Source organism: Nerophis ophidion, linkage group LG19 (genome assembly GCF_033978795.1).
Source record: "Nerophis ophidion isolate RoL-2023_Sa linkage group LG19, RoL_Noph_v1.0, whole genome shotgun sequence".
In the NCBI taxonomy this organism is placed as follows: domain Eukaryota; kingdom Metazoa; phylum Chordata; class Actinopteri; order Syngnathiformes; family Syngnathidae; genus Nerophis; species Nerophis ophidion.
Window position 1 is genome coordinate 29,482,396 of NC_084629.1, and position 23,432 is coordinate 29,505,827.

General features: G+C 38.2%; 1 protein-coding gene across 3 annotated transcripts in view; it reads right to left on the bottom strand.

The window, feature by feature from the left end:
* Nucleotides 1-1,555: 1,555 nt before the first annotated feature.
* dachd (dachshund d) overlaps nucleotides 1,556-23,432 on the bottom strand; it is a 417,357-nt gene continuing 395,480 nt past the window's right edge. For 2 of the 3 annotated variants that reach the window (XM_061879759.1, XM_061879760.1), the window contains exons 10-11: nucleotides 19,372-19,506; nucleotides 1,556-6,499 (exon numbers count right to left, since the gene is read on the bottom strand). In XM_061879759.1, coding sequence (XP_061735743.1) covers nucleotides 6,462-6,499; nucleotides 19,372-19,506 — 173 coding nt within the window. In that variant the 3' untranslated portion in view covers nucleotides 1,556-6,461. The remainder of the gene's footprint in view (nucleotides 6,500-19,371; nucleotides 19,507-23,432) is intronic. The other variant, XM_061879761.1, reaches the window with a different exon arrangement.

Here is a 23,432-nt window from a genome sequence, read left to right on the forward strand (position 1 = left end):
GCCGGAAGGCAAAGCTCTCAATTTACCGGTCGATCTACATTCCCATCCTCACCTATGGTCATGAGCTTTGGGTCATGACCGAAAGGACAAGATTACGAGTACAAGCGGCCGAAATGAGTTTCCCTCTGCCGGGTGCTGGGACACTCCTTTAGAGATAGGGTGAGAAGCTCTGTCATCCGGGAGGAACTCAAAGTAAAGCCGCTGGAGAGGAGCCAGATGAGGTGGTTCGGGCATCTGGTCAGGATGCCACCCAAACGCCTCTCTAGGGAGGTGTTTCGGGCATGTCCGACCGGTAGGAGGCCACGGGGAAGACCCAGGACACGGTGGGAAGGCTAGTTTGGTTTGGGAACGTCTGGGGATCCCCCGGGAGGAGCTGGACGAAGTGGCTGGGGAGAGGAAAGTCTGGGCTACACTGCTTAGGCTGCTGCCCCCGCGACCCGACCTCGGATAAGCGGAGGAAGCTGGATGGATAGAAATAATTAACACTCATTTAAATAATAGATGATGAAATTTAGAAATATGTCCATTACAGGCATAATATATACACACCTTAGCATTATTTGTAATTTGGCACAACATATTTATTAAATGAACATAATATTTACCAATTAAAATGGGAAATTTTCCCAATTTTGTAATTTAAGAAAGAAATATCCATACTACTGATAAAATTTAATAAACAAGTAATGAATGTATGTATGTCTAAAATAAGAAAAACAAACACCTTAGCTACATTGAAACTTTTTTTTTTATATTTGAGACATTTAAAAAATAAATCATGACAAGAAACTAAGTTTAAAAATAAATAATGAATAATCATTTAAATAATAATTTATGAAATATAGAAAAATGTACATTACAGGCAAAATATATAAAAAACTTAGCATTATTTGTAATTTGGCACGAGGTATATATTATAATAACATAACTTTAATGAATTAAAATGGTACATTTTCCCAATTTTGTAGTTTAAAAGAAGGAAATAGTTGTATTCCAGAAAACATTTAATTAAAAAAAAAGGAAATAATATATGTGTAAAGTCTAAAATAAGTAAAACAAACATTTAAACTTTTTTTTTTAAATATTCGAGTATGGCACCATGACAAGAAAGTAATTGTGAAAAAATAATAATTTAAAATGAATTAAGAAACAAAGAAATATGTGCGTTATAGGCAAAACATACAAAAACCTTACTAATGTTTTTATTTATAAAAATATTTTTTATCATTTAAAACCTATCAAAAAGTTTCATTTTTTGTAATTTGGTTGAAAATACATAATATATTTAGTTTTTGACAAAAGAACATTCAAAACTTTCCCCGTTTTGTGTTTTAAAAAACTCAACAAAAACAGCAAATATATGTATAAGGCCTAATAATTAAAGCAACATTTTTTTTTAAATATTGAATATTAAAAATCAATATATAAAGGTATTTTTTAAGTATATTTGAGTAGCCCCTAAGGTGCCCAGTGGGATGCATTGTGGTCGTGCAGGTGTGCCTAATGAAGTGGCCTCCGGATGGTGAGTTATGTGGTGAATGACGCCTTCAAACACTTGAAAGAACACGGGGAATAATTTATTTACAGTCACCCTCATTTACATACTGTGTGTTTCCAATTGGCCTACGCATTAAACAAAAAACAAACAAACACCTGTGGAGGTCAAAGGTGGCCGCCGCCCCGCCCCCACCAGAGGGGAACAAAAGTCACAGCAGATTTTTCTTATACATTTTCTTTCCCTGCTATACGAAGAGAAGAACAATATGCTCAGTCATTTTCTACAGTACAGCAATGCTCTTTTTTATGTGGACCACCGCCCTTTCCCCCCGCCCCGCCCCCATACAATACATACAGCAATACATGATTAATATGAGCACATAAAGAAGGTGCCGCCCCTCTTTATTCTCACAATGTTTTTATTGTCAACTTTATTGGAAGTACAGTGAAGACATGATTTGGAGAGAGGGAGAGAAAAAAAAACAGCTATTTAAGTTATAAGTGACACATAGAAGAAGCCGCCCACTAACTGAGCCCCCCCCCCCCAATCCAAACATCCCCCACAGAACCCACACATTTGTTGACATGGCAGTTCCCCCTTTTCTCCACGATGTACGCACAAGACTTGTTCAAGCCCCCCCATGGAGGATGCCCGCTCCTAAACCACCCGTTAAAGAACCTCACTCATGTTTTATTCAGCTGGTGGACAGTCACCCTCTAAACCCGGCCCCCAAGGCCACCCGACCCCAAAAAGTACCACTCAAGTCTGTGAACATTGGAGGCTCTGCTTAATTTAACGGGGTATGTACACCCAAAACTGTTTGTTGGGATGACGTCCTCCAAGCTTGCTCCCAAGTTAGCCCCCTCCCGCCCGCCCAACACCCCCTAAAAAACCCACATATGTCAACATAGTTTTTTTTTCTTCTGATTAGAAAATATGTGCAAAAGTGGTTTGAGCCACTCCATTGGGAATGCCGCCCTCTAACAGTCACCCCAAAGCCACCCACCTCCAAAACCCCCACAAGAGTCTGTAAACAAACGAGGGTCTTTAAGTGTTTTCAACAAAGTTTTGCAACAGTCCATTGGGAGGCCACCCACCTTTAAATTTTACACAAGATTCTGCGAACATGACAGGATCTTTATATGATAGAGTATGACTTAAACCCTTGCAAAACAATCCCTTAAGGACTGCACCCCCCCAAACCGGCGCACCCAAGTCACCCACCTTCAAAACCTCACAAGATTCTGTGAGCATAAGGGGGTCTTTATATGATTTTAACGCATAGAGTATGCCTTAAACCCTTTCAAGCAATCCATTAAGGACTCCACCCCCCAAACCGGGGTCCCCAAGCCACTCACCTTCAAAACTCTACAAGATTCTATGAACACTAGGGTTTTTTTTAATAATGTGAACGCTTAAAGTATGCCTTAAATCGTTTCAAAACACTCCATTAAGGACGCCGGGGGCCCCTGTTCCACCCACCTCCAAAACTATACAAGATTCTGTGAACATAAGGGGGTTCTTTATATGATTTTAACGCATAGAGTATGCCTTAAACCCTTTCAAAACAATCCATTAAGGACTGCATCCCCCAAACCGGGGCACCCAAGGTGCTCACCTTCAAAACCTCACAAGATTCTATGAACATAACATTTATTTAATTATGTGAGCACATAGAGTATGTCTTAAACCGTTTCGAAACACTCTATTAAGGATGCCACAACCCAAACCGGGGCCCTTATGCCACCCACCTCCAAAACTCCACAAGATTCTGTGAACATAAGGGGGTCTTTAAAAGATTTTAACACATAGAGAATGCCTTAAACCGTTTCAAAACACTCCATTGAGGACGCCACGCCCCAAACCGGGGCCCCCAAGCCACTCACCTCCGAAACTCCACAAGATTCTGTGAACATAACGTTTTTTTTTAGATGTGAACGCTTGGAGAATGCCTTAAACTGTTTCGAAACAATCCATTAAGGACTCCGCCACCAAACGGGGGCCCGCAAGCCACTCACCTTCAAAACTCCACAAGATTCTTTGAACATTTTGGTTTTTTAATAATGCGAACACATAGAGTATGCCTTAAACCGTTTCGAAACACTCCATTAAGGATGCCACGCCCCAAACCGGGGCCCCCAAGTCACTCACCTCCAAAACTCCACAAGATTCTGTGAACATAAGGGGGTCTTTATATGATTTTAATGCATAGAGTATGCCTTAAACCCTTTCGAGACAATCCATTAAGGACTTCATCCCCCCAAAACGGGGCACCCAAGTCACCCACCTCCAAAACCACAGAAGATTCTGTGAACATAAGGTTTTTTTTTAAATGATGTGAACACATACAATATGCCTTAATCTGTTTTGAAACAATCCATTAAGGACTACACCCCACAAACCTGGGCCCCCAAGCCACCCACCTCAAAAACTCTGCAATTTTCTGTGAACATTAGGGTTTTTTAATGATGTGAACACCTTAAACCGTTTCGAAACAATCCATTAAAGATGCCACTACCCAAAATCGGGGTCCCTATGCCACCCACCTCCAAAACTCAACAAGATTCTGTGAACATAAAGGGGTCTTTATATGATTTTAACGCATAGAGTATACTTTAAACCCTTTCGGAACAATCCATTAAGGACTCACCCCCCAAAGAAAATGGGGCCCCCAAGCCACTCACCTTTAAAACTCTACAAGATCCTATGAACATTGGGTTTTTTTTAATGATGTGAACACAGAGTATGCCTCAATCCCTTTTTAAACAATCCATTAAGGACTGCAACTCCCCAAACCGGGGTCCCCCCAAGCCACTCACCTCCAAAACTCTACAAGATTCAATGAACATTAGGGTTTTTTTATTGATGAGAATGCATCAAGTATGCCTTAAATCATTTTGGAACAATCAATTACGGGCTCCTCCCCCTCAAAACTGGGGAAGCCAAGTCACCCACCACCAAAACCCCACAAGAGTCTGTGAACATAAGGGGGTCTTTATATGATGTGAATGCATCGAGTATGCCTTAAACCCTTTTGGATCAATGAAATAAGGACTCCTCCACAGAAACTGGGGCCCCCAAGTCACCCACCTCCAAAACCCCACAAGAGTCTGTGAACATAAGGGAGTCTTTACATGATTTGAAGGCATAGAGTACGCTTTAAACTGTTTTAAAAGAGTTCATAAAGAATGCCACCCCCTAAACTGAGCCCCCATGCCACCCACCTCTAAAAAAAAACAAAAACGCACATCTTTTAACATCGATGTTTTTTCTTGATGTGAACGCATCGAGTATGCCTTAAACCCTTTTGGAACAATCAATTACGGACTCCTTCCACCCCAAAACTGGGAACCCCAAGTCACCCACCTCCAAAACCCCACAAGAGTCTGTGAACATAAGGGGGTCTTTATATGATGTGAACGCATCGAGTATGCCTTAAATGCTTTCGGATCGATCAAATAAGGACTCCTCCACCAAAACTGGGGCCCCCAAGTCACCCACCTCCAAAACCCCACAGGAGTCTGTGAACATAAGGGAGTCTTTATATGATGTGAACGCATCTATCCATCCATCCATTTTCTACCGCTTATTCCCTTTCGGGGTCACGGGGGGCGCTGGCGCCTATCTCAGCTACAATCGGGCGGAAGGCGGGGTACACCCTGGACAAGTCGCCACCTCCAAAACCCCACAAGAGTCCGTGAACATAAGGGGGTCTTAATATGATTTTAACGCATAGAGTATGCTTAAAACTCTTCTGGAACAATCAATTAATGACTCCGCCCCCAAAACCGGGCCCCCGAGCCACCCACTTCCAAAACTCCCCAAGAGTCTGTGAACTTAAGGGAGTCTTTACATGATTTGAAGGCATAGAGTACGCTTTAAACTGTTTTAAAAGAGTTCATAAAGGATGCCACCCCTTAAACGGACCCCCAAGCCACCCACCTCTAAAAAAAAAAAACCCACGCACATCTTTCAACATCGATGTTTTTTCTTCTTCTGATTTGAACATTTTCACTCAAAACCATTTCAGAATGCCGCCCAAGTCCCCCGCAAACCGCTCTCAGTGGAAAGACTGTCAATAATAAGAATATACACACGTTTAAAAGTCTTTAAGGTGAAGCAAAAAACTGGAAAAACATTTTTTTTTGTCCTGTGGGAAACCATAAAACATCTTGTTGCACAAATATGATTGTTCTTCAAGTGGAGTTAGCTTTTTCTTTAACAAAACAAAGGAAAAAAAGTGCCGATTTGAAGGGGCTGTACATTAAAATCTGTTCCAAAGACTACAGAGGACAAAGTCTTCAACTGGATTCTGGTTTTGTTGTGGTCACCCCCGCCCCCAAACCAAGAAATATAAAAAGGGCTTGGGTGGAGAAACACAATATAGGATTTTATGGTTAAATATTACCACTCCATGACAAACATTTACATCATGCCTGCATGCTTCCTCGCCAGTAGTGGGCGCTATAGGAAAGAATGACGGCTCGGGAAGAGAAGAATGAGAAGGTGTATTATTAATAATAATAATAATAACAATAATAGAACAGGTTTGCCTAATAGCGTCTACTTCTATATGTACACTGAGCAAGCGTAGCACTGTTAGCATCGTATGTACAAGGCATGGCAGAAAGGAAACTTGATTGTATCGAATTTAGAAAACTTCCCACCAGCACAATTTGTTGACTTTCTTCTTGAAAAATTGAATTGGAAGTACAAAAGAACTCCGGCGCGGATGATCCAAAAGGTCTTGGGTGCTGTGGTCGCTCGCTAGCTGGGAGGGTGGGTGAGTGGCTGCAGAGCCAAATCTACCACTCCCGACAATTCTTCTTCCTATTCTACATCCCCACGAAACGTTTCGCCGTCATGTCGCCACGGGTTGTCCTCTTTTCAATCTTCTTTTTGTTTTTTTTCCTCCCGTCTTCTACCTGCTTTTTTTTTTCTTCTGATATTCCTGCCTTGCAGCTCAGTACATCACGGCCGTTTTCAGGTAGAGTCTTCCATCTGCAACAGAGGACACAAGACGTTAGCATGCAAACGTTAGCACTTTTACAGCCGAAAACCCCAGAGTCTTATACCTTGGTACATGACAAATGCAAACTTTTTTAGACAATTTTTCGGCCGTAGACCTCCGAGTCTTATACCTTGCTACTTCACACAGGCTAATAGTAAACATGGTAACGGGAGCATACTAGCTTGCTAACATTAGCGTGCTAACTTTTTTAGCCAACTTTCCAGCCGTACACCTCAGAGTCTTATACCTTGAATGTGTAAAAATTCATTAAAAAAATATTCTAACTTTTTTCATTGTGAGTTAAAGAAGTGAGAACCGATGATTTCTCTGTTGTCCGGGTATGGCCCTTCCTGCTTTTCGCAAATTACAACTTGTGATGGGATTCTCATTTGGGAGTGACAAGTGAAAATCCACTCGCAGTCATGTTTAAGGTAAGGCTAACTAGATGGGCTACTGTCAACAACTCGTGATCTGATTGGGTGTCGAAACTGTTTATCAACTGTCTATTTGGCAGAATTCATGCAGTGCTGGCAACAAACTAGCTGAAATCTGATTAGATCAAAGCTCTAACGTAAAAACAAGCAACACAGAAGCCTAATAAGACATGAAGAGAATATGATGAATACTTTATGGAATGTAGATTAAAATGAACTTTTATTCATCAATGTTCATGATTTACGTTAGGCCCTAACGGCACACCACTGGTTGCTAATATCACTAACAAAAATAAGGAACCACACTGTATTGTAAAGATATAGTATTGTAAATTAACTGTAAACACACTCTAACTTTGTCAGCCTTGGGAAATTCATTTCATCACCTTCCAACACACGTAAACATTTTTGCGACATTTCCGAACAATTACAGTGTACGCATTGTTTATCTAGCACGTTTGTTACTTAAGTTAGCATTCAGTGCTAATCTCACAAGAATAAAGTAAAACCAATTTTAGAAGTTAAAAGTCAGATTGTCGTTCTTAATGTACGTGTGTGGGCTAGGAGATATATCGATCCACTCGATATATCGCGGGTTTGTCTATGTGCGATATAGAAAATGACTATCTCGCGATATTCTAGTATACGTTCTCGCGCAGTTACTTTTAGCTGTGGGCATTACACGAAAGGTTTTTCCCAGTCTTTCTTGTCTCTCCTTCTCAGTAAAACAAGTGCACCTTCTTACATACGTCACATATACGCCCTCGCGGAGCAGAAGGGTAGCAGCATGGGTAACGTTAGCTGTGGCGCGAGTGGTAATACGAGAGAAAGAAGGTGCCAATCTGGTAACGAATGAAGGAAGAATAATTAATTCCCAAGACAAACAGCAGGGGGTCCATCATCTGGCAGCAGTTTGGCTTCAAGTGGGAATATGTCAAACAGACAACCGTAATTTGTCAAGTGTGGTGCTAAAGCCTTGCTACAAAAAGTAGCATTAATGCTAATACGTAGCATCATTTCAAAAGTCACCCGCTAGACAATGAAGAGTGCTTACTCCGCATGTCAACGTCTCCGCTCAGTGCCACACCAACAAAATGCCGAGGCAACCATTTCCACATCAACACCGTATGAAAAAAAATAGTCAACAACAGAAGGAGATAACGTCCGCAAGAACCTACCACATAGCGAAAGACATACACTATTTGATTTCCTATTATGCAGCTCATTTTTTTTTTGACACTTATTGAAATATCTTGTGTGACATCATGCACAAAAGTGCACTTTATTTGTTTAAACTATTATAGTGGTGTTCTGTACAAAAAATGCACTTTAATTTGTTGTTTTGATATGTCATCTTAGTGACATCATGCACAAAAGTGCACTCATAGCTTTTTTTAAAATGTCTTTGACAAAGTTGCACTTTCTGTTTTGAAATGACATGAATGTTTGTGCCAGTGCTTAAAAATATGGCCATATCGCCCAGCCCGAGGGTGTAGTAACCTTCTGTATAGTCGTTAGCTAGTTTGCTAGCAGTCAAGCAGCATTGCTATCGCTAACGTTGGCTACCAAACTTAAAACGCCGACAATACTTTTTGTTCATTCTCTTTTCAAATTCTCCTCGCTAAAATGGTTAAATGCCGCACGTTTCTTCCCAAAGTAAATGCTTGTTTATGCAAATGTTGAAAGTTAAAGAAAACGGCCATGTCTTGACACAATGTTTTTACCAAATAGCCTCATTAAGAACTTGAGTATTTTTATACTGAAATCCAAAGTTCATTAAAGACAATCCATATTTCATGAGATGCTGAATAAAACAAAGGGACACGTTTTTTTTATTTTTTTTTATTTTTCCGGCCTCTCTCAGCATAAAAATTCCTTTGAAAGATTAATTAATACATGTAAATTATGCAAATTATGCCCGTGCAAATATTTTATGAAGACAATTATGGGATTCATTAATTACAGCCGTTTATTTATTTATTTCCGCTCCAGTGACATTCATTCATTTCATTTTTCATTTCACTTTTAACTGTTTGCCACAACAAGAAGTTTATCTCGGGGAGCGCAGGGTCGGGTAAAGTCGGCGAGGAAGATAACGAAGATATTGGCCCCCCCTTGGCCCCCCCACCCGCCTGTGAAAGGAGAGCCGGCACCCGCTTGGAAGTCATTCAAAAGACAGTAGAAAGCAATTAATACACACAGACTGTGTTCATATTGCAAAATTAGAGAAGTGTGACAAAAGACAAATATAAATAATTACTTTGCTAAATTTACACCCTCATTACACCCCCCCTTCCCCCAACTGCCCTCCCTCAATCCCTCATCGAGGAGAATATACCAACGCATTTCTTTCTTCATTTTTGTTGCCCGTGTAATTCATCAACATCCCTTCCTGCCATCGGAGGTTAATTATACAGCCAGGCTGGCACAGGGGAGACGCGGGTGGCAGACAAATGCGGCCATTATTGAACAACAAACACAAAAAGTAGGAAACTGCCATTTTAATGAATGAATGTATTCATGTGCATTTATTTATTTGCTCACTCCTTGAAGGCGGTGATGTGAACTTTTATTTAGAGCACAGAGTCCATCAAGGACTGAGTGAAAAATAAACAAAAATGCCACAAATGTCGTTTTTCATGTTAGATTATATTTTGACTGGATTACAGGACATTATATATATATATATATATATATATATATATATATATATATATATATATATATATATATATATATATGTATATATATATATATATATATATATTGGATTGGCAGACCGGGGTGGTGGTTCCTCTCTTTAAGAAGGGGGACCGGAGGGTGTGTTCCAACTATCATGGGATCACACTCCTCAGCCTTCCCGGCAAGGTTTATTCAGGTGTACTGGAGAGGAGGCCTCGGATTCAGGAGGAACAGTGTGGTTTTCGTCCTGGTCGTGGAACTGTGGACCAGCTCTATACTCTCCACAGGGTTCTTGAGGGTGCATGGGAGTTTGCCCAACCAGTCTACATGTGCTTTGTGGACTTGGAGAAGGCATTTGCATGTGTCCCTCGGGAAGTCCTGTGGGGAGTGCTCAGAGAGTATGGGGTATCGGACTGTCTTATTGTGGCGGTCCGTTCCCTGTACGATCAGTGCCAGAGCTTGGTCCGCATTGCCGGCAGTAAGTCGAACACATTTCCAGTGAGGGTTGGACTCCGCCAAGGCTGTCCTTTGTCACCGATTCTGTTCATAACTTTTATGGACATAATTTCTAGGCGCAGTCAAGGCGTTGAGGGTTTCCGGTTTGGTAACCGCAGGATTAGGTCTCTGCTTTTTGCAGATGATGAGGTCCTGATGGCTTCATCTGGCCGGGATCTTCAGCTCTCGCTGGATCGGTTTGCAGCCGAGTGTGAAGCGACCGGAATGAGAATCAGCACCTCCAAGTCCGAGTCCATGGTTCTCGCCCGGAAAAGGGTGGAGTGCCATCTCCAGGTTGGGGAGGAGACACTGCCCCAAGTGGAGGAGTTCAAGTACCTAGGAGTCTTGTTCACGAGTGAGGGAAGAGTGGATCGTGAGATCGACAGGCGGATCGGTGCGGCGTCTTCAGTAATGCGGACGTTGAACCGATCTGTTGTGGTGAAGAAGGAGCTGAGCCGGAAGGCAAAGCTCTCAATTTACTGGTCGATCTACGTTCCCATCCTCACCTATGGTCATGAGCTTTGGGTCATGACCGAAAGGATAAGATCACGGGTACAAGCGGCCGAAATGAGTTTCCTCCGCCGGGTGGCGGGGCTCTCCCTTAGAGATATGGTGAGAAGCTCTGCCATCCGGGAGGAACTCAAAGTAAAGCCGCTGCTCCTTCACATCGAGAGGAGCCAGATGAGGTGGTTCGGGAATCTGGTCAGGATGCCACCCGAACGCCTCCCTAGGGAGGTGTTTAGGGCACGTCCAACCGGTAGGAGGCCATGGGGTAGACCCAGGACACGTTGGGAAGACTATGTCTCCCGGCTGGCCTCGGAACGCCTCGGGAACCCCCGGGAAGAGCTAGACGAAGTGGCTGGGGAAAGGGAAGTCTGGGTTTCGCTGCTTAGGTTGTTGCCCCCGCGACCCGACCTCGGATAAGCGGAAGAAGATGGATGGATGGATGGATGGATGGATGTATATATATATATATATATATATATATATATATATATATATATATATATATATATATATATATATATATATATATATATATATATATATATGACTACCTCAGCGACAGGCCACAGTACGTCAGACTGAAGGACATCACGTCTGACACTGTAATCAGCAGCACCGGAGCACCGCAGGGAACGGTGCTGGCCCCTCTTCTCTTTACCCTGTACACCGCTGACTTCTGCTACAAACTCAGAGCTGTGTCAAATCCAGAAGTACGCAGATGACACAGCCATCGTCGGGTGCATCAGGGAGGAGTTTCGAAATCTGGTGAGGGACTTTGCTGTCTGGTGCCACACGAACCTCTTGCAGCTCAATCCATCAAAGACCAAGGAGCTGGTCATTGACTTTGGGAGGTCGAGTCCACGGTCACAACCTATTGTGATCGAGGGAGTTGAGGTATAGACCGTGGAATCATTCGAGTACCTTGGGGTTTGGGTGGACAATAAGCTGGACTGGACTGTTAACACGGACCACCAGTACAAGAAAGGACAGAGCAGGCTTTTGTAAAAAACATTTGTAAAAAACTCCTATGGATGTACTACCAGTCTGTGGTTGCTAGTGTTCTGTTGTACATGGTAGTGTGCTGGGGGGCAGTACATCTAAGAAGGACAGCTCCAGACTTGAGAAACTGATCAGGCGGGTTGGTTCTACAATGGGAATGAAACTGGACTCACTGGTGGCAGAGAAGAGGACTGTGGACAAACTAGTGAGCATCCTGGATGATGCCAGTCACCCTCTGCATAGCGTTATCAGTAGCCAGAGGAGCCTGTTCAGTGCTAGACTGCTTCATCCCAAGTGCAGGACTAATAGACTCAAAAACTCCTTTGTCCCACACGCCATTAGACTGTAAAACTCCTCTCGGGGGCGGGGGGCGGGGGGTACTAGGATGACAGGGGATGCAAAACAATAACAGTGCAATACGTTTTCATAACATGGTCACTACTGCCTACTTTGTCTTGTTATATTCTTATTTTACTGTTATGTTTTTATTCCCATTGTTGCTTTTTATTTTTTATTCTTATTGTAATATTTCTCTATTTTGTTTCCATTTAAACCCCCATTATTTACTTTTTACTTGTATTTAAATTCATCTCAACTCTGTACACTGCTGCTGGAATTTAAATTTTCCTGAAGGAATCAATAAAGTACTATCTATCTATCTATCTATCTATCTATCTATCTATCTATCTATCTATCTATCTATCTATCTATAAAGAATGTTTATATGTATACACATATACACACACACACACATATATATATATATACACATACATACATATACTGTATTTATATACATGCATATATATATACATATACCTACATACACACACACATATATATATATATAAATACATATACATATATACACATATACATATATATATACATACATACATATATATACATACATACATATATATATACATATATATACCTACATACACACACATATATATATATATACATATATATATATATATATACATACACATATATATATATACATATACCTACATACACACACACACACATATATATATATATATATATATATATATATATATATATATATATATATATGCTCAATACCAGGGATAGAGCGGAATATATGTTAGGTCAGGAAAAAACACAGAGACTAATTCATCCCTACAAGCCTGTCTCGAAACCTGCGAAACAGTCTTGTGGGGATGAAATAGCCTCTATATTCCGAGTGCGAGGATGTCAGGTTATCAATAGGAAAATGCATTTTTGAACAATATGATTTGACTGAGCAGCTGGGAGACCCCGAGAGTAACATGTGGTAGGAAACGGATAATAAAGGACAAATAAAAAAAATAAAATAAATAAAAATACATTATTAATAATAACTTGGGACTTCACGCAGGCCGGATTTTGGACGCTGGCCGTAGATTGGGGACCCCTGTTGCAAGATTACAAATGCTCCAAATACATTAGAATATTACTTTTTATTTATTATTATTATTATTATTATTACTTTTTAATACTCACTAACACAGCTATGAATTATCTCAGGCTAAATATATTAAAGCGGTCGGCGCTACGGCGGGTGTTAGTATCTCCGAGTTATCTCTGCATGGAAATGAGGGAAGTGTGAATTCTTTATTTTAAGACCTCAAACAGTCAGCCGACGACATCTCATTAAAAGAACGACTCTTTTTGCAAATATCTCGTCGACGGGTTCACTTTGGGAGTCATTTCCACTCCCCGATAAAGGGCCGGGGCTTTTTTAATGCGCGACGACATCGGCGTGATAATTGAAGATATTGCACCTTCAGCGAGGTGTCGTGCGTCTGAGTAAATACAGATAGCAGACGGCCCACGGAGGTTATCACCGCCGCGTCCTTCCCCAAACACGCCGCCGACCCTCGCCGCGGCCCCTGAGGCAAACAAACAAACAAAGCATTAAAAATGCACGAGGCTGATTCATAAAATGGATTGATTTGGCCTCCTTTATTGCTACCAAAGGGGAGATTGTGACGCTTTTGTTGCTTTTATGACTCATTAGTATTTGCTGAGCGGTAAACAAAACAACAAAAAGGCGTCTGCCTCGGCAAAAGCTTACACTCGCACTTTGACGACGCCGCGGGAAGATACTTTTAGCCATCACGCAGGTGAACTGATGACGCGTCTGTTAACCAGACGTTCTTTTGTGCAACTCCAAATAAACATTCTACTTTTCAAAAATGACTACTTCTGCCAAGCAAAAGAGATTTTTTGTGATGTTAACTAGCTGCTTTACCCAGTTAGCAGTCAACCTTAATATAACTTGTTAGGCTAGCTAGCTCACATGTAACATATGGCTAGTTAGGTTAGCTAGCGAGTCATTTTATACTAACTTTTGGGAACATCATTGGTTAGTTAGCAGTAAATGTCATTCATTCATTAGTTAGATAGCTTCTAGCAGACATTTTACACTTGACTTTTGGTTGGTTAGTTACTAAGATCACTTAGTAAGCTAGCAATCTAGCCAGTAAGCTAACTAACCAAAAGGTTAACATTAATTGATTAACGTGGACCCCGACTTAAACAAGTTGAAAAACTTATTCGGGTGTTACCATTTAGTGGTCAATTGTACGGAATATGTACTGTACTGTGCAATCTACTAATAAACGCTTCAATCAATCAATCAATCAATCAATCAATCAATCAATCAATCAATCAATCAATCAAGGGAAGTGTAAAATGTATAGCAAGTGAGCAAATGAATGAACTAAGTAAGCAGTTACTTACACTGCTTTTTGGATTTGTGTTTGATAAGTTAGTTAGTTAGTTTGTTAGTTAGTCAGGATATGACTTTTAATTAGCTAGATTTACATTGCACGTAACAATGTGGATAGTCATTAGAGAGTCATGAGTTGAGTTAAGTTGAGTTGAGTTTGAGTTTATTTCGAACATGCAAGCATACAACATGATACATCACAATTTCCAGTTTCTCTAGCACTCATTAGTTAATGATTTAACAGTAACTCATCATGCTACTTCTTGGATCGTCACTGATAAGTTAGTTAGCTAGCTACTCAGGGCGTTTTTACTTTTAATTAGCTAGCATTAAATCGCACGTAACAGTGTGGATTGTCGTTAATGAGTTAGCAGTTACTTATCATGCTACTTTTTAGTTTGTCACTGATAAGATAGTTAGCTAGCTACTCAGGGTGTTTACTTTTGATTAGCGAGCATTACATCGCATGTAACAACGTGGATTGTCATTAGTAATGAGTTAGCAGTTAGTTATCTTGCTACTTTTTAGATCGTCACTGATAAGTTACCTAACTTGCTCCTCAGGATGTTTACTGGTAATTAGTCAGCATTAAATCGGATGTAACAATGTGGATTGTCATTAGTTAATGAGTTATCAGGTACTCATCATGCTACATTTTGGATGGTCACTGATAAGTTAGTAAGCTAGTTACTCAGGGTGTTTGCTGGAAATTACTTAGCATTTAATTGCATGTAACAATGTGGATTGTCATTAGTTAATGAGTTAGCATTTGCTGATCATGCTACTTGTTGGATTGTTACTGATAAGTTAGTTAGCTAGCTACTCAGGACATTACTTTTAATTAGCTAGCATTAAATCACATGTAACAATGTGGACTGTCATTAGTTAATGAGTTAGGAGTTACTTATGCTACATTTTAGATTGTCACTAATAAGTTAGTTAGTTAGTTAGCTACTCAGGGCATTTAATGGTAATTATTTAGTATTAAATCACATGTAACAATGTGGATTGTTATTAGTTAATGAGTTAGAAGTTACTCATCATACTACTTTTCCTATCTTCACTGATAAGTTAGCTAGCTAGCTACTCAGGGCACTTATTTGTAATTAGTGAGCATTAAATCACATGTAACGATGTGGATTGTCATTAGTTAATGAGTTAGCAGTTACTTGTCATGCTACTTTATGGAATGTCACTGATAAGTTAGTTAGCTAGGTACTCGTGGAGTTTACTTGTAATTAGGTAGCATTAAATCGCATGAAACACTGTAGATTTTCATTAGTTAATGAGTTAGCAGTCACCTATCATGCTAATTTTTAAATTGTCACTGATAAGTAAGTTAGTTAGCTACTCAGGGCGTTTGCTGGTAATTAGTTAGCATTAAATCACATGTAACAATGGGGATTGCCATTAGTTAACAAGTTACCAGCTACTCATCATGCTACTTTCCAGATTGTCACTGATAAGTTAGTTAGCAATCTACTCAGGGCGTTTGCTGGTAATTAGTTAGCATTAAACCGCATGTAACAATGTGGATTGTAATTAGTTAATGAGTTATCAGTTACTCATCATGCTACTTTTTGGATTGTCACTGATAAGTTAGTTAGCTAGCTACTCAGGGCATTTACTAGTAATTAGCTAGCATTAAATCGCATGTAACAATGTGGATCGTCATTAGCTAGCACAGTTGAATACTGAGTTACCTTTTGGCTTGTCATTGATGAGTTAGTTAGTAAGCCAACTTCTGTAGTCAGGGCATTATGTATAATTAGGTAGCATTAAGTCATAAATAACAACATGGATTGGCGATAGTTAGTTAATTAGTTAGCATGTAGTTAATTACTGTGTTACTTGTTGCATTGCCATTGATGAGTTAGTCAGCTAACTACTCATTTCTGGTAATTAGTTAGCATTGAATTATTTAATAACAATACTGATTGGTGATTGTTGATTATTTATCAAATAATTACAGTCTTACTTTTTTTGATTGTCACTGATTAGTCACGGAGGTTAGTAAGATACTTGGGGTATTACTGGTCATTAGTTAGCATTGGGGCGGTATAGCTCGGTTGGTAGAGTGGCCGAGCCAGCAACCTGAGGGTTGCAGGTTCGATTCCCGCCTCCGCCATCCTAGTCACTGCTGTTGTGTCCTTGGGCAAGACACTTTACCCACCTGCTCCCAGTGCCACCCACACTGGTTTAAATGTAACTTAGATATTGGGTGTCACTATGTAAAGTGCTTTGAGCCACTAGAGAAAAGCGCTATATAATTTAATTCACTTCACTTCACATTAAAACAGTAAAAATGTGAATTGTCGTTCGTTGATTTGTTAGCAGTAAATTTCCACTTAACTACATAGATTGTCATAGTTAGTTATCTTAGTAGCTAGATTATATTAGATTAGATAGTACTTTATTTATTCTGTCAGGAGAGTTCCTTCAGGAAAATTAACATTTTCAGCATTATCCCATTCAAGATCAGACAAACATTACAGGGGGACAGAACAGGATGGCTGACGGGTCTGCCGGCTTCCAGCGCCCCTTACAAATAATGTGAGATACAGGTAAATAGAAGATTAAAATAAAATAAAAAAATCGGTCTAAGCCTTGGCCCTGGAGAGGGGGTCCAGACTGAGGCCAAGGGAAAAAAACAACTCATAGCCATAGTACACATCCCTCTTACATGTAACAAGCTAGTTAACATAGTCAATTTTAATTTAACTTTTGAGATGGTTGGTCAGTTGACTAGCTAGCTAGCTAGCAGTCCATGAATTGATTAACGTGGACTTAAACAAGTTTAAAAACTGGTGTTACCATTTAGTGGTTAATTGTACGGAATATGTACTGTACTGTGTAAACTGTACTGTTTCATACAATGTATTCTCTTCCTTTGCAATCTACTAATAAAAGTTTCAATCAATCAATAAAAAGTCATTTTACATGCAACTTTTTCGATAGTCTTTAAAAACCGCCTGGTCCAGCCAATGCTCCCTGCAGAGGACTCAAACATGCCTCCGCCGAATAACAACGTGAGAGCTCTAAACATCGAGCTAAAATGTTGGCAAAACACGCAAAATTTCGGGTTGTTTTAAAGTCATTATTTCGCCAACTAAATAGTTTGTTCATCAGTTAACCATTTAGTTGGCCGCGGAAATTTCTATAGAACTGTATTTGCTTTTTACTCAGGAGTCAATTATCATTGATGACTTTCTGTATTTTATTTGTATTTTATAGTTAGCAGACAAGGTACCGTTTCCTACACACCGGTGATTGCAGAAAGGATGTGCTCGGAAAAAAAAACACTCAAATATGGCCCCTTTTAATTATTGGACATTAGCACCAACTGGAGTTCATTAATGGAAGATTTTTTTTTCTGTTGTCAAGTAAAGCAAGGAAAGAATATTGGCTGTAAAGAAAAAAGCAATGATCTTGACCCAGTACGGTGGCCCAGATGGCGAGCAGTGATGGTGTGTGTGTGTGTGTGTGTGTGTGTGTGTGTGCGTGTGTGTTCTTGTATTGGTACCATTCTTGAGACATCAAGAAGGAAAAGTACCTTCCATACGAGGACCGGTGAACAACTTAAGACATAAATCATGGTCCCATCCATCCATCCATTTTCTACAGCTTATTCCCTTAGGGGTAGTGGGGGGCGCTGGTGCCTATCTCAGCTACAATCAGGCGGAAGACGCTATACACTATGGACAAGTCGCCACCTCATCGCAGATAAATCATGGTTCCAATACGGAAAAACATTGCATCTAATAGAGACCCCTGGTGTTGAAATCCATCAAAATGAGGGTCGTCCCAAAAAAGAGGGATTTTCAAATTGAATGTGTGTCGCTTTTAAAAGTGCTCCTCCTTCTGGTCAACATATGAAATAACAAGTGTGTGTCAAAATCTGAAATGCTCCCCTTCTGGCCCGCATATGAAATAACAAGCGTGTAAAAAATTTAAAATGCTCCCAATCCGGGCAACATATGAAATAACAAGTGTGTTTAAGAAATTGAAATGCAGCCCCTTTGGCCAAAATGTATTTAAAAAATAAATATGTGTATAGAGACATACTGTAATTACTTGAAGTAAATGATGAAGATTAAAAACAATTACAACAAAACATTTATTAAAAGCAGTATTTTTTTCACAATGTGTCAACTTTTTTCTTATAAAATAGGGAGTAATTTCTCATATTCTTTCTGTTTCTGTAATATTGCAATATTTTCTCGTAAAATTATTACTTTTTATGTAAAATTATTACTTTATGTAAAATTGTGTTCTTATCTGTACTGTAAAGTTCAAATTTGAATGACAGTCAAAGGAAGTCTAAGTCTAAAATGATTACTTTTTAATACTAAACGGTGATATTTGTCATATAAAATTCTGACTTTTATCGCAATATTGCCAATTATTATTGTTGTTCTTGTAAAATAGTGACTTTTTTGGAGTAAAATTTCCGATTATTTTTATAATATTGCCAAAATGTTGAAGTTTTCTTATAAAATTGCGACTTTTGTCGAGTAAAATTACGACTCCATCCATCCATCCATTTTCTGCCGTTTGTCCCTTTTGGGGTATAAAATTGCCAAAATGTTAATTTTTTTCTTGTAAAATTGCGACTGGTAGTGAGTAAAATTCCAACTTTTATCATAATGTTGCACAAATGTTCAGTTTTTCGTGTAAAATTTTGACTTGTGTTGAGTAAAATTACGACTTTTATTGAAATACTGCCAAAATTCTCCGTTTTTCTTGAGAAATTCCAACTAATTTTTCGCAACAAGCTTTTTTTTATATTTGCATAGTATGTATATATTATTATTGTTGTAAATACACATCTTTATATATTTAGAAAGGGTGGTCCTAAAGAGGTAGGCCTTTTTCGGAGGTCCCAAGAAGGTAGGAAATACAAGGAAGTGTGTGTGTGCGTGCGTGCATGTGTGTGTGTGTGTGTGTGTGTGTGTGCGCTAGAAAGAAGAATAGATTTATAGTCTCTTGTGAGGCCGTGTACCTTGTATTGTCCTTTCAGCATCTGTTCTTCCACCGCTGCGCTCGCTCTCCATCTCAGGGGTCAGAGCGTCTGCGGGAGAAAAGAGATCAGCGCCGTTAAACATCCACCCTGACGTCGCAATGTCAGCCTGGCCGCCTGCAGGTGAGTGTGAGTACACAAAAGCAACAATTTTACACTCTTTGGAGTAACAAATAACAACACTTCTTTTTTTTTTCATGCTGTGTTCAAGTCTCCTTACAATTTAAAACATGGATTTCAAATCAATTAGCGTTAATCAAATTTGTTCCAATTTTTTGCTATTTCAGTAAAATTGGTAAATTATAAGGAGACTTTATGACATCTTGTATATTATCATACATTTTGATTTCACACTTGTTAATACAAATTATATTATGTAGGATTTCCCCCACAAAACGTCCTATTTTGCACCCTAAAAAACCCAGTATTTTGTCCCACCCAAAACACTAAGTCTTAGTTTTACATGCCTTAACGTTATCATTTTAGTTTTTCAACTCAAATAAAAGCAATAAAGCCACATTTTTTTTCGAGACAAAAAAATAACTGTTTTTATTTTCCAAAAACAAAATGGTATTTTTTTCACAGGAATAAAAGCTACATTTCTTCCTTAAACAGAAGTAGTAGTTTTACGGGCACATAAGTCTTATATTCTAGTCTTAGTAATATTAAGTTAAGTTAAAGTACCAATAATTGTCACACACACACTAGGTGTGGCGAAATGATCTTCTGCATTTGACCCATCACCCTTGATCACCCCCTGGGAGGTGAGGGCAGCAGCGGTGCCGCGCCCGGGAATCATTTATGGTGCTTTAACCCCCAATTCCAACCCTGCTGAGTGCCAAGCAGGGAGGTGATGGGTCCCATTTTTTTTTTATAGTCAATCAATCAATCAATCAATCAATGTTTACTTATATAGCCCTAAATCACTAGTGTCTCAAAGGGCTGCAGAAACCACTACGACATCCTCGGTAGGCCCACATAAGGGCAAGGAAAACTCACACCCAGTCTTTGGTATGACTCAGCCGGGGTTTGAACTCACGATATTACCAGAATAAATATTAATTTATGAGAATAAAATGGTATTTCTCTTCCAGGACAGCTCTTTATATTTTTGGAAAGTTAATATTACAAGCACACAATTTGAAATTTTACATAAATACAGACATTTTTTCCAGACAAAATTCCCAATATTACAAGAATAAAAGTTATTTGATCTATTCCATTTTCTTATTTTCTCAGCAAAATACAATCTAGTTTACTCCCCAAACAAAGTAGTCATTTTACAAGCACAAATGTTGGAATATTATACAAATAAAAGTTGTTGTTTATTTTACTTTCCCTGGAAAACACAATATATTTTTTCCTCAAAAGGAATTTGTCATTTTACAGGCAAAATAAATCTAAATATTACAAGAATAAAAATGTGTTTCTTTTTCTTTTTCCCAAGTAAATAGGTTATATTTTCCCCCCAAGCAAAAAGTAGTCAGTTTCCAAGCACAAAAGTTGAAACATTACAGAAAAAAAGTCTTATTTTTTTCAAAAAAAAAAAGAAGCTATTCTGTCCCCCAGACATAAGCAGGATAACAACAGAATAAATACATTTAATTGAAAAATATTATTTTTCTGAAAAATAATCTATTTTGTTTGAAAAGAAACATGTTGTACAAGCACCAACGTCATAATTTCATCACCCCCCTCCAAAATAAAAATGGTTGTATTACAAAAATAAAGTGGTAATTTTTTCAGAAAAATAAGCTGTATAAAGACACATGTATTACAAGCACAAAAGTCATTATTTCAATAGCCACAAAATAAAAATTGTTGCATTACAAAATAAAGTTTTTATTTTACCAAAATAAAGTGGTAATTGTTTAAGAAAAATAAGGTATTTTTTTACGAAAAAAAAAAACTAACACGTTTTACAAGCACAAACGTCGTAATTTCATCATCTCCTTAACACATATTTTTGTACTAGAAAAACAAAGTTCTTATTTTACCAAAATAAAGTGGTGATTTCTTCCCCAGAAAGTAGCAATTTTCCGGGCACAAAAGTCGTAATCCTATTTTTTTCTCTAGGACAAAAGAATTATGAAGACGTTATGACTTAATACTTCTAATTTTAAAAGAAAAAAGTAATATTTTCCCATTAAAACAAGTTACACATTTCCCCAAACAAATATTACAGAATAAAGTCTTATTTTTTTCTGAATACAAAGTTTTTTTTTCTTCTTCAGGATAACTACAGAATAAATAAATACAATTGAACATAAAACATTTTCGGAAAAATAAGCTACATTCTTTAAAAAGAAACATGTTTTACAAGCACAAAGTCATAATTTCATCATTCCCCCAAATAAAAATTGTTGTATTACAAAACAAAGTTCTTGTTTTACCAAAATAAAGTGGTAATTTTTGGGGAAAAAATTATTTGCATATTCCTTATCCAGAAAGTCACAATTTTATGGGCACAAAAGTTGAATCTTATTTTTGTTCTCCCAGACATAATAATTATGAACAAATGGTGACATAATGGTTCTAATTTTACACGAAAACGGTAGTATTTCCCTAGTAAAACAAGTTACATATTTCCCCAAACAAACATTACGGAATAAAGTCTTATTTCTTTCTGATAAAAGTTTTTTTTTATTCATAAAAACTAAAGAAAAAATAAATAGAATTCAAAATGTTTTTTATTCCTGAAAAAGAAGCTATATTCTTCAAAATAAACGTGTTTTACAAGCACGAACGTCATAATTTCATCATTCCCCAAAATAAAAATGGTTGTACTACAAAAATAAAGTTCTTATCTTACCAAAATAAAGTGACCTTTTTTGGGAAAAAATAAGTTGCACATTTATTCCCCAGAAAGTCGCAATTTTACGGGCACAAAAGTTGTAATCCTATTTTTTTCTCCTAGACAAAATAATTAGGAAGACGTTATGACTTAATAGTTCAAATTTTACAAAAAAAAGTAGTATTTTCCCAGTAAAACAAGTTACATATTTCCCCGAACAAACATTACAGAATAAAGTCTTATTTTTTTCTGATAACAAAGTTTTTTTTTCCCCAAACAAAAGCTGGGTGGTAAAAAAAAGGGTAAATGGGTTGTACTTGTCTAGCGTTTTTTTTACCCCTTTTTAAGGAGCCCAAAGCGCTTTGACAGTATTTCCACATTCACCCATTCACACACACATTCACACACTGATGGAGAGAGCTGCCATGCAAGGCGTTCACCAGGACCCATCAGGAGCAAGGGTGAAGTGTCTTGCCCAAGGACACAACGGACGTGACTAGGATGGTAGAAGGTGGGGATTGAACCAGTAACCCTCAGATTGCTGGCACAGCCACTTTACCAAGCACAAAAGTCATGATTTCATCATCCCCCAAAATAAAATTTTTTGTAATACAGAAATAATGTGGTAATTTTTTCAGAAAAGTAAGCTATATTTTTCCAAAATTAAATATGTTTTACAAGCACAAAAGTTCTTAATTCATCATACCCCAAATTAAAAAAATTGTTGTTTTACAGAAATAAAGTTTTACTTTACCAAAATAAAGTGGTAATTGTTTTAGAAAAATAAGCTATATTTTTACGGGGAAAAAAACCATGTCTTACCAGCACAAAAGTCATAATTTCATCATCCCCAAAATACACAAAAGTCGTAACCCTATTTTTTTTCTCCCAGACAAAATAATTATGAACAAGTTATGACATAATAGTTCTAATTTCACAAGAAAAAAGTAATATTTTCCCAGTAAAAGAAGTTACATATTTCCCCAAACAAACATTACAGAAAAAAGTCTTATTTTTTTTCTAGTAAAGTTTTTTTTTTAAATCAGGATAAGTACAGAATAAATATAATTGAAAATTATTATTTTTCTGATAACTAACCTATATTCTTCGAAAATAAACGTGTTTTACAAGCATAAAAGTCACAATTTCATTATTCCCCAAAATAAAAATTGTTGTATTACAAAAATAAAGTTCTTGTTTTACCAAAATAAACTGGTAATTTTTGGGGAAAAAATAAGTTGCACATTTG